Source organism: Bos grunniens, chromosome 20, assembly GCF_055505025.1.
Source record: "Bos grunniens cultivar Pamir isolate PY7600 chromosome 20, Bosgru_T2T1.0, whole genome shotgun sequence".
NCBI classification, from domain to species: Eukaryota; Metazoa; Chordata; class Mammalia; order Artiodactyla; family Bovidae; genus Bos; species Bos grunniens.
Window position 1 is genome coordinate 68010211 of NC_141184.1, and position 12625 is coordinate 68022835.

The 12625-nt window shown below is 48.3% G+C and overlaps 1 protein-coding gene across 1 annotated transcript in view; it reads left to right on the plus strand.

Annotated features, from left to right (window-relative positions):
• Positions 1-12625, plus strand: part of STK10 (serine/threonine kinase 10) — a 125608-nt gene that overhangs the window by 62401 nt on the left and 50582 nt on the right. The window contains exons 5-6 of the mRNA XM_086362207.1: positions 11155-11227; positions 12158-12352. Of these exons, the coding sequence (XP_086218333.1) occupies positions 11155-11227; positions 12158-12352 (268 nt within the window). The remainder of the gene's footprint in view (positions 1-11154; positions 11228-12157; positions 12353-12625) is intronic.

Here is a 12625-nt window from a genome sequence, read left to right on the forward strand (position 1 = left end):
ATGGGTGTAACAACAGAATCTCCCTGCAGAGTTGTGACCTGTGAGCTAAAGCACAAAGTAACTATCACAGGGAAGCTAAGGGTAATGTTCCTCTTGCTGCTAGGCATTTGGTTTCTTCCTCGTGTTAAGTGTTTACTTCTGTCTAGGATTTCAAACTTCCTCTGAGATTCACTGGATAGTCGCCAAGCAGAGCAGGCATTCCAGCTCTGGGTGGGTGTGAAGAAGTTTTCCCTGGCTGGTGGGGATCCGTTTGTGCAGAGAGAGAAAGGAAGAGTGTCTGCTGTCTGAGACAGTTCAGATATAAAGTAGGGTAAGGACTCTGAGGTCCAAAGATCTGTGTTTTTGTCCTGGATCTGTCCTTGGCCTTGGATGAGTCAGCTAACCCTTTTGAACCACAGTGTCCTCAGACAGACTGGGCTGATAGTTCTTACCTCATGAGTTGGTATGGTGATTTAATGAGACACTACATGCAAAGCATCTATAGGTGCCCAGCCCATCAGAGAGGCCTATCATACGTTGAGTTTTTTCCTGGGCTGAGGAATGACTCAGTGTTGTCGTGAGGAGGAATGGTCCTCATTCTCCAGAGAATCGTGTTCCTCTCCCCAGAGGTGCTTCTCTGAAGATGGGAGTGGAATTTCACAACTTTTTGGATCTTTCAAGTTCCAAGATGAGGTCTGAACTGCCCTAAAAACCAGAGTGCCTGACACAGAGCCCGACACATAGTGGGTGCTCAGTAAGTAGTAGAAACTAGCACTGCCGTTCCTTTAGCAGCCTATGACACTGCAGGATCCCTAGTTCCCAAAAGCGCCCTGATATTCAGGAGCCCTAGCAGGTGGGCCTGGCAGGGACCAGTCACCTGCCTCTCACCCCCACCTGGACCCTAACCCCAAATCCCTTTTTGCTGCTGCCAGCAGGCTGGAGTCCTGGTTCTTTTATGATGGCAACCAGGCACTGAGCCAGTGTTTAATATGTAACTCACTGAATCCTCACAGATGACTGCTAACATTCTACAGAGGAAGGATTTGGCACCTAGAGAGGTTAATTAACTTACCCAAGGTCGCAAAGCTAGTCTGAGGAACAACTGGCTTCACAGCCCAAGTGCTTAACCACTACCCTCCTTAGACTCTCTTGGTGGCAGATGATAGAAACTGGTCTCATGTGACTTAAGGCAGACAGGATAATGTGTGTATAGGGTATACGGAACCTTGTTGGGACAGATACGAGTTGTATATTTGCAGCTGGAGATGTGTGGTTGGACCCTGGAAAACATTGCTGCCCTGAATGTCCCTGGTTTCTGCCTTTCTGTGCATGTTGGTTAGGCTCTCAGTGTAAGCCCTCACCCACAGCTTCTGGCTGCTGCTGCTGCTGCTAAGTCGCTTCAGTCGTGTCCGACTCTGTGCGACCCCATAGACGGCAGCCCATCAGGCTCCCCCATCCCTGGGATTCTCCAGGCAAGAACACTGGAGTGGGTTGCCATTTCCTTCTCCGATGCATGAAAGTGAAAAGTGAAAGTGAAGTCGCTCAGTTGTGTCCGACTCTTAGCGACCCCATGGACTGCAGCCTACCAGGCTCCTCCGTCCATGGGATTTTCCAGGCAAGAGTACTGGAGTGAGGTGCCATTGCCTTCTCCGCAGCTTCTGGCTAAGTGTTCACTTTTCCCAGTACCACCTCCTGCAGAGTGAGCTGAGCCACAGCATTTCACATCTCAGAGTCAATAATCCCAGTGAAGAGTTAACTGATGGGCCCAGCGTGGCTCAGATGCAGATTCCCGGTCCAACTGGGAGGCCTAGCAAGCAGGCTTCTCTGACTGGCCCGGCTTGTAGTCACTCTGTGAGAATTGGGCCGGCGTATGTATCAATATGACAGTCTCCCTTGCCACCATAGAACAGTGTGGTTGTGGGTGGGGGACATGGTTTTCCAGAAGGAGAAAAGATTTGGAGTTGCTAAAAAAACAACTGCTGTCTACTCTAGACTGACACAGCCTGTTGGAGTAATAGCGACCCAGAAAAGGGAGTGAGTGAGGTGGAAGTGGATGGAAAACAAAGGACTGAATTTGCAATTGACTTGAGAAAGGGAAACGACTAGAAAAATGAAGAGTTATGGGAGAGAAGAGAGGATGAAGGCAGTGGGAGTGGGAGGCCGAAGACAGAGGGGACTAAATGGGAAAACAAAGCCCTTATTAGGGGTCCCCTGTATCTAGTTGCCTGAAAAACAAAACAAAAATGGAAATAGAAAAATAGAGCAGTTCTTTCGGTCTCACACTTGGTTGTATAATATGACCCCATTGGACTTTTCCTGGTGGTACTGTGGATGAGACACGGGACATGGGTTCAATCCCTGGTCTGGGAAGATTCCACATGCCAAGGGACAAGTAAGCCTGTGAGTCACGACTGAGCCCGCGTGTTGCAACTCCTCGTGCCTAGAGCCTGTGCTCTGTAACAAGAGAAGCCTGGGCGTTGCAACCAAGAGTAGCCGCTGATTGCAACTCGTGCATAGCAGCGAAGATCCAATGCAGCCAAAAATTAATTAGTTTAAAAGATATGACCCATTTACTAGATGAAGAAAATGAGGCTCAGAAACATGAAATAGTTTGTCTCAAATCACCGTAGACTCTTCTCACTTCCCTGCTTGGTACTGTTTTTGTGATATCCCTAGGAAGACAGATGTCCTGGTAGTTATTATGAGAGAGATTACGGGTTATTGGTAGACGCCTCCTTCTTTTGAGCCCAGGCATGCCTCTGGCTGCCCTGATCCAGAGGAAGGAGGCCCCTGGGCTCCCAGGGCTGCGTGGTGGAAGCCTTTGATTCTCCCATCCCTACCCCAGTTTCAGCAGGTCCTAAACCCTCGGTGAGGCTTCACTGTTCTGTCTGCACCGTGAGGCCTGTGGCTAGTGTTTGCCCGCAGGGTCACTGCCAGCATTTTCGATGGGACAGTTTTTGCCACGTAAGGAAGGGCAGCATCCCTGGCTCTTGCTCACTAAACGGCAGCAGTTCATTGTTGTGGCAGCCTGACTGCCCATTTATTTCCAAATGCTTCCTGGGGCAGGTGGCACCACCCTGGGTTGAAGCCTACCGGGAAAGCTCTCAGGTAAGCCCTGACCTAGCTGGACTGTGGACCCCCTGGGCATGGGGTGGAGGGTCCAGGAGAGGAGGGCTGCTGGGCAGCGGCTGGCTCTAGCTGGCCTGGCATTGTCTGGGAAAAGGCTGCTCTTATATTGGATTCTTGTGGTCGCCTGCAGTTAAGGGGACAGATGAGAGAGTCTCCTGTATAACTTCATGCTGTTCACTGCCTCCGTGTGTGTGCACAGAGCGTGATATGTAATGCATGTATACTGTTATGTAGTTTTCTGATTGTAAAAGTTATGTGTGCCATTTACACATGTATGGAAAGATATGTACAATGGTATTCACTGCAGCAGTATTAGTAACAGCAAGAAATCAGAAGTGATCCAGTTTACTCCGGTAGAGGATTATTTGAATAAGTTATGGTATGTCATACAGTAGAATCTTTTTCAGTTATTGAAAATGAAGTTGTAGAAAATGATAATCTTTTGTTAAGATGTATGTACATACTGTGAAAGGGAAAAAAACAAGTTGCAAAATAGTATGTTTAATCCGATTTCATTCTTTTAAAAGCAGCAAATACCTGAACATTTTATATATATGTATATATATGTGCTTACTCGCTCAGTTGTGTCCGACTCTTCGCGACCCCAAGACTGCAGCCCACCAGGCTTCTCTGCCCATGGGATTCTCCAGGCAAGAATACTGGAGTGGGTGCCATTTCCTTTTCCCTGGTAGCTTCCCTGGTAGCTCAGTGGTGAAGACTCTGCCTGTGATGCAGGAGGCCCAGGGCCGATCCCTGAGTTGGGAAGATCCTCTGGAGGAGAGCATGGCAACCCACTCTAGTGCTCCTGCCTGGAGAATTCCATGAACAGAGGAGCCTGGTGGGCTACAGTCCATAGGATTGCAAAGAGTCAGACAGGACTGAAGCGACTATACAGCAGCGTGTGTGTGTGTGTGTGTGTGTGTGTGTGTGTGTGTGTACACACACACACACACACACACACAATTTTTTATGATTTTATTTACATATGTGATTTTTGTTTATATCAATAAGTCTAGAGCTAGATGCAACAATTTCATAAGTGTTTATCACTGCCAGGATTATGGACACTTTTTATTGTGTAAATGTCTGAATTTTTGATAATCAGCGTTGCCTTGGTAGTAAGTAAATATATTTAAGAATGACTATATAGGTAGATATAGCCCTATAGACAATTAGGAATAAGACCCACAAAGAAGGAAATTAAAGTCCCTTCTGATCTTGCCGGAATGTACCACTGTCAGCTTCCTTCCAGTCTTTTTTCTCTGCTCAGAAAAGTGGGACCAGAGAGTGGTAAAGCACACAGACTTAGAGGCACATCTGTCCTTCATGTTGGGCGACCATCCACAAGTTACTTAATCTCTCTAAACGTCATTGTCCTCATCTGTAAAATAAGGATAATAATTTTCCCTGTCCCGAAGGGTCATAGATACAAATGATAAATATATAGTAATATATATGCTGATGAGATGCAAGGTGATATGTAGAGGAAGGCAAATGATAACACGTCAGCCTCTTTGGGTAGTGCTGCACACCCAGTTGGAGAAGGCAGTGGCACCCCACTCCAGTGTTCTTGCCTGGAAAGTCCCATGGGCGGAGGCGCCTGGTGGGCTGCAGTCCATGGGGTTGCTAATAGTCGCACACGACTGAGCGACTTCACTTTCACTTTTCCCTTTCATGCATTGGGGAAGGAAATGGCAACCCACTCCAGTGTTCTTGCCTGGAGAATCCCAGGGACGGGGGAGCCTGGTGGGCTGCCATCTATGGGGTCACAGAGTCGGACACAACTGAAGAGACTTAGCAGCAGAAGCAGCAGCACACCCAATAAGTTGTCAGTAAATAGTAGTTTTTATTAGATCAACATGTAGTTTTTCTTTTTTTTAATGAGATCATGGTATATATACCTATATTAATATATATATATATTTTCCAGTCAGCTTTTTAAAAAAATTGAATAATATCAGATAACCCCTCATATCCTTAAACGTTCCTTAGAAACATGGTTACTTCATATTTTTCTTTCATTCCATCGCTTGTGCAAACCATGATTAACTTATGAATCCCCCGAGGTTGGCTATTTGGGCGTCTCGTGAGGTTTCTCGCACGACCCTCTGGGTGGTGTGGCGACGGGCATGCCTGTGTGTGTGTGTGTGGGTCTCAGTCTGTGATCGCACCGTTTAGAGGGCTGCTCAGAAGCAGGACTGTTGCATGGGTGTGGTGTGTCAGGCGGCGTTGATTCCTGAGGCCAGAGTGCCCTTCACGCTGGATGCGCCGGTTCACACCCCCCCGCAGAGTGTGAAGTTCTTTTACCACATCCTGGCCCCCACCGGGTTTTACTTAAAAACAAAAACAACCCCCGCAACTTACCACATGTATTTCAGCTTTTCAAACCATAAAAGCAATGCACACTCTCTATGAAGTGTACACAGTAAAAAACGTAAGGCCACCTCAGTACACTGCCCCCACCAAAGTCCCACTCCCGGGGAGGTGGTCACGACTAAGTCTGATGGCCTCCCAGACCGTTTTCTGTGCTTACGGACGTCTGCGTGTTCACAGTATGCACGTGCCGTTCTTCTTAAGATATAACTGGAGTCCACACTGTCCATTTCACACTGTGCATTGGGCTGTCAGCACCCTGGAGGGAATAGCGTGTTATGGACCAGCTTCCAAATTAGCACAAAGGCAAGCTCATCCTTTTTACGAACTGCGTGTGATTTCATGGTCTGCTGCTGCTGCTGCTGCTAAGTTGCTTCAGTCGTGTCCGACTCTGTGCGACCCCACAGACGGCAGCCCACCAGGCTCCCCGTCCCTGGGATTCTCCAGGCAAGAACACTGGAGTGGCTTGCCATTTCCTTCTCCAATGCATGACAGTGAAAAGTGAAAGGGAAGTCGCTCAGTCGTGTCCGACTCTAGTGACCCCATGGACTGCAGCCTACCAGGCTCCTCTGCCCACGGTCTGAGTGAGCCTCAGTTTCCTGAACTGTCTGCCAGTCAGGGTTCAGCAGCAGCTCAGGTCACTTCCAGTCTTTCCCTCTTTTGAATAATGCTTTAGAAGCTTCCATGTGTATTTGAAGTCCAGTTTGGGGTTTATTTCCAGAGGTAGAATTATTGTCAAACATGTTTTCTTTTTCCATTGTTTGTTTTTGGCTGCAGCATGCAGGGAGCATGGAGTCTTTACCCGTGGACTGGTGGGGAAGGCCCGCAAACATATGTCTTAAGGCCCAGTTTTGTCTTTTTTTTCCTGTTTTTTCATTTATCTTGTTCATTTGATAGCCCTGTTGAGTGTTTCACGTGGCAGATGCAGCATCAGGTACAGCTGTGGACAAAGCAGAAATGGCCTCTTTCCTTATGGAAGTGATAGTGTATAGAGTCCCCACATGTCTGCTGCTTTGTCTCTGATTCTTGTTTTAAAATAGGAGAAGGGGAGAGAGGAATGTTTTCAACCACAGAGACTGCCTGGTGAAAATCCCCTTTGAACTGGCTGAGAGCAGCCGTCTACCTGTCGGGGGACATGGCTTATAAAGTCCATTCAGGGAGCAAACAGCTGGGGCCCCCCTGCCCCCTGCCCAGGGACAGCCCAAGGTTCCTGGGCTTCGGGGAGGGGCCAACCCCCCCCCCAGCCTGGGCCCCAGAAGCGGAAGTAGCAACCACCCAAGAAGCTGGCAGGCGCTTGTTTTAGGGAGGACCCTGGGGACCAACTGTGTGTCATTTTGAAAGTTGGTGGTTTCTGCTTTTCCACTCCCTTCTTTGGAAGGGACCAGTGGGTGCTGAGATATGGGAGTAGCCAGCTCCAGTGTCTCTCCTGGAAGCCTCACCCTGGGTCTGAGAGGCAGTCCCTCTTCCTCAGAGGTGTTCTGGGATGGCATGTCAGCCATTGTTGGTGTTTATATGGAGAGCCAGGCCCACATGGGTGCCCGTCCTCACCCCTGGGTCCAGAAGGGTGGTGACGTGTCCAGGCCAACAGGGCAGAGCTGGCTCCTCACCTGGGTTTCCTGGGCTTTGCATCTCACCCTGTAGCTGCTGCTGCTCCCACCCTGAAAGGCAGCAGCTCTCCAGCCCCAGTAGCCAGCCTGTCCCGTGAGCACTTCCCTCAGCTGACCAAGTAGCTCTTGTCCAGTTAGCACTGACTAAGGCTCAGAGGCCAGCAGTCCTGACCATTCCCAGGAGGAGGTCTCAGTACAGCCTCGTCCTCGTCCCCGCCTCAGACTCTCGGGAGTACAGCTCAAGTACCCCATGGAATACTCACTATCATGATGGAGCACTTACCACGAGCTGGGCTTGGAGCTGAGTGCCTTGGTGTGTCGTTTCATCCTCACTGCAGCCCTGCAGAGTGAGTTCTACAGTCTCACCCCGTGTCACTGCGGGGACACTGAGGCTTGGAGGCTTGGTAACTGTCCTGGCCCCTGCCTGTCTCTCCCCTTATCTAAGACCACCCCTTCCAGCCCTGCTGTCCTGCCCATCCTGGGCCCTCCAGCCAGCTTGTTTCCTATGCCTAGAAATACGTTCCCCTAGCCCTTGACCCGTCTAAACTGCACGCACCAGCCCTGTCTCTGCCTTATCCCTGCATGGCCCTTCCCATTACCAGGAGTCCCATGGTGTGGAGGGCCTGTTTCTACCACTAGAAAAACAGGCCAATGAGGGTGAAGGTTTTGTTTCCTCTCTGTGCCTACAACAGTGCCTGGCACATAATAGATATTTGTTGAATGAATGAATTGCCTGGAAATGAAAAAAAAATTTTTTTTTTATGAATTTAAGTTTTTATTTGTGTGTTTCACTGTAGTGCTGTGACAACAAAAGGACATCTGTATACCAGAGCATACATACACCAACAGTAGGATGTAACGTCTCATCACAGCACTGCTAGAATATTTCGCTGTTTGTAGGACGCGTAAGCATGTGAGATGGCCACGCCGAATAATTTTCTGGGTTTTTCCTTAGCTGGACTTCTTCCAGGTCCCGCCTTCCTTGTCTCTCGAGTCCTGCACCCCCGTCTCCCCATCATGTCACACAATTGTGAACAGACACAGTTGGTGTTCATGGGATTGCCAGCTGCCTCCACCACTAAACTTCGAGTTGCCAGAGGGCACGGACTTAGTTTGCTTTTTCCCCACTGTGTTCTCTGCTCCAGCTCATGGGTGGTTCCAGATGGAACTTAAATGAATAGATGAAAGAAGGCAGTGACACAGAAGGGGTGAACCCGGAGCCCCGCTCTCTCGTGCTCAGGCCTGTCGCTCAGCATGTAGCTGAGCTCAGCGCCGTGCCCGCTCCTGGTTTGAAAGTGTGAGTCTGAGTGAAACTGCCGAGCGTGGCTTCCAGACCCAGGTGGCGGCTCTCAGGGCGGCTGGCTGTTGCCACTCCAGTGGTTCCCTCAGTGTGTTGCTTCCTCTCGAGTTCAGCTGTTAATCCAGGTGGAGCTTGGCGTCGGAAGGCTGGAGCACTGGAGAAAATTCCTCTTTGTGGTGCTGGCTTCTTCCCTTAGCAATGGGTGGTGGTGATGGATGTGTGTAAAGAGAAATTGTATTATTTTGTTAGTCCTGAAAGTCAAATGCGTTTGTAATGGCAAACTTCAGAAAAGTGGAAGAAACCTCATCCCGTCTCTCTGCCCACGGACAACGGTTTAAGCCAGCTAGTACATTTCCTCCGATAATTCAAACTGCAGTTTTGCTCTTTTGGGGGGAGGTAGGGTATAATTCCAACCATACAATAGATTCCAATATGCATCCTCTCCCTTTCCTGTTGAGCCTATATAAATATACCAATAAAATATTTTCATATTCTATTAAACATTGAATATTTCAATATTTGTTAGGACTTCCCAGGTGGCACTGGTGGTAAGGAGCCTGCCTGCCTATGCAGGAGACGTAAGAAATGTGGGTGTGATCCCTGGGTCAGGAAGGTCCCCTGGAGAAGGGCATGGCAACCCACTCCAGTATTCTTGCCTGGAGAACCCCATGGACAGAGGAGCCTGGTGGGTTATAGTCCACAGAGTCACACAGAGTTGGACACTATTGAAGTGACTTAGCGCACATGGTGTTTTAAAATTTTAATTTATTCTCCCCTACATTTTTATTCGGATATAATTGACATTCAGCACTATGTCAGTTTAAGGTTACATCATAACGATTGGACTTACATACACCATGAAATGATTATCACGATAAATTTAGTGAATATCCATTTGTGTGGTTACAAAGTAAAAGAAAAAAATATTTTCCTTATGATGAGAACTCTTAGGATTTACTCTCTTAACAACTCTCATATATAACATATAGTAATGTTATATTTATTTATATATATATTTATTGTGCTTAATTATATTTAAGCATATTTAAGTACATTCCTAGTACTTATTTATCTTATAACTGCAAGTTTGTACCTTTTGACTAATTTCATCTAATTCTCCTTCCCCCAACCCCCCATAGATACGATCTCTTTTTCTGTGAGTTTGTTTGTTTGTTGACAACACTATATTGACTCCTGGTGTAAAACGTAGTAAGTTGATTTTTCTACACATTATAAAATGATCACCGCTATAAGACCATCTATTGCCGCACAAAGATATTACATTATTACTGACTGTATTCCCTACGCTGTACATTTCATTCCTAGGAGTCATTTATTTTATAACTGGAAGTTTGTGCCTCTTAGTCTCCCTCATCTATTATCATTATTAAGTGTATATTAAGTTGAATATTATGTACAATTCAGTATTGAAATATTGAATAAGATATTTTTAAACTTTAATGACTATAAAATATTCCACCATATGTGTGTGTATCACACTTAATCTGTTCAGTTATTTAGTCTTTACCTTCTTTCTTGGTTTTCCTGGTGGCTCAGATGCTGAAGAATCTGCCTGCAGTACAGGAGACCTGGGTTTAATCCCTGGGTTGGGAAGATTGCCTGGAGAAGGAAATGGCAACCTACTCCAGTATTCTTGCCTGGAGAGTTCCATGGACAGAGGAACCTGGTGGAAATACAGTCCATGGGGTCGCAACGAGTTGGACACGACTGAGCAACTAACATACTTCTTTCTTATTGTTGTTCAGTCGCTCAGTCGTGTCCAACTCTTTGTGACCCCATGGACTGCAGCATGTCAGGCTTCCCTGTCCTTCACCATCTCCCGGAGCTGCTCAAACTCATGTCCATTGGATCAGTGATGCCACCCAACCATCTCATCCTCTGTCGTCCCCTTCTCCTCCTGCCTTCAATCTTTCCCAGCATCAGGGTCTTTTCTAATGTTTCAGCTCTTCACACCCTAGTTCATTTTTCTTGTGTGTACGTTTGTATATATGATACATAATCTTAAATCCTTTTTAGAAAAGACAGAATCTATTATATACTGCACATAAGAATTTTAAACATCCCTCCATGAAAGCTAAGCAATGATGCTTGTTTTTAAGTTGTATCTATTATAATGGCATTTTGGTGAACAATCATTACCCATAATGTTTTTATATTTAAGATTATTTCAGGGAATTCCCTGGTGGTGCAATGGTTAGGACTCTGTGCTTTCGTTGCTGAGGGCCTGGGTTCAGTCCCTGCCTGGTTGGGGAACTAAGATCCCCCAAGCTGAAAGGTGGTGCCAAAAAAGAAGAAAGAAAATTATTTCATTAAGGTAGACCCCTAGATTTGGATTACTGCGCCAGAAGAGTATGGGTGCCTTATTTAATTAATCTTTTTAGTCTGACCGTGCGGCATGTGGGATCTTAATTCTCCAACCATGGATCAAACCCATGCGCCTTGCACTGGGAGCTCAAAGTCTTAACCACAGGACCACTAGGGATGTCCCAAGTATGGGTATTTCAGAAGTTCTTGCTATTTATTGCCAAACTGCTTTCCTGAAAGCCTCTTCAATTTATATTCTTATTGGCAAGTAGGAAGGTGCATACCTCTTACAGCAGTGGGTGTTATTATTTTTTAATGATCATTAATTTGCTAGACAGAAAATGGCATCGCGTTTGGAACGCGAATCTCTGCGTCCACACCCCAGGGCCGTGGGTGGAGGAATGTCCATCCAGTCCTCTATCTGAGATTCTTGCCTTGCAGCTGACTTCGGTGTGTCTGCCAAGAATCTGAAAACTTTGCAGAAGCGAGATTCCTTCATAGGAACGCCTTACTGGTGAGTCGTGTAGCCTCTGGAAATGGGATGGTGGACTGAACGTCACACCTCCATGTCCCCTTGGTGACCCCTGGCTGGGCTGGAGGGGAGAGGACAGGCAGGGGCTCCTGAGTCAGCCTGCTGGGTCTGAGCCTGCGCCCGCCGAGACCTTGGCCATATTGCCCAGCTTTTTGTGCCTCAGTTTACTCATCTGTGAAATGAGGGGTATAATAGTGCCTATATAATGTGGTATTGTGAAGATTAAATGGGGTGGTGCATATAGAAAGTGCTCCACGGATAAGAACTGACATTCCCTGGAGAATGGTTCTTGATGAATTCAACAAGTGTAGATTGACAGGCAGACCCAGAGCTAGAGCTGGGGCCAGGAAGATGAGCGGTATGAGCTCTGTTGCTATGCTTATATGAAATCTCCCTAGACTCTTCCAGTCCGTTTTGGTTCCTTCTTTTCCAAAAAGAAAAAGCCTCTCTCAGTTTCACACCTAACTGCTTTCTGTTTTACTCCGTCCCATCATGGAGTTGGGTTCCTTTTTTGCCTGCTTATTACTCACTCTCTCTCTCCCCCCCTTTATTCCTCTTCCTCCTTTTCTCTCCCGCCCCTCTCTGTGCTGATGTATTTTCTTCCCCCCACCCTCCCGACCCCGATCTCCCCGGGTCCCCTCCGCCCTGCTCCCACCCGCCCCTTCCCCAGGACCCTGTGTTCTGGATTGCTGCTGCCCTCTTCTGGTAGGAATCGGAGCTGCAGCAGGACTGGGCTGTGAAGCTGCTTGGAAGGCGTCCTTTTGTGAGGAAACCGTCCCAAGGAATACAGTGGGTGGGAAGGAACGCACTTCAGGTCCTGGGAGTGCTCGCGCTGGTCCTTGACCCTGAGCCTCCAGGAGGCGCCTGTGGAGGCCAGGGTCTTAGCGCTCTGTTGTCCCCTGGTCGGTTCAGGATGGCCCCCGAGGTGGTGATGTGTGAGACCATGAAGGACACCCCGTACGACTACAAGGCGGACATCTGGTCGCTGGGCATCACGCTGATTGAGATGGCCCAGATCGAGCCCCCGCACCACGAGCTCAACCCCATGCGGGTGCTGCTCAAGATCGCCAAGTCCGACCCTCCCACACTGCTCTCGCCCTCTAAGTGGTAAGGAGCCTGGAGGCCTGCCTGGGGGTGTTTGCAGGGCGGCCAGCGGCCCTGGGTGGTGGGGCAGGTGGGGTGAGGGGAGGCGGGGTGCCGGGCTCTGCTGTCCCTGCTTGGCCCCACAGCGGGGGAGCAGTCAGGCCTGGGGGTCGGCAGGCTTTTTCTGAGCTCCTGGGCCCTCAGAGCTCCTTCCTCCCTCTGTGCTCTGAGCATCAGCTCTCCGTCCACGCAGACCGCGGAACCCAAATAAGCCGGATCCCGCTGCAGGAATAGGAG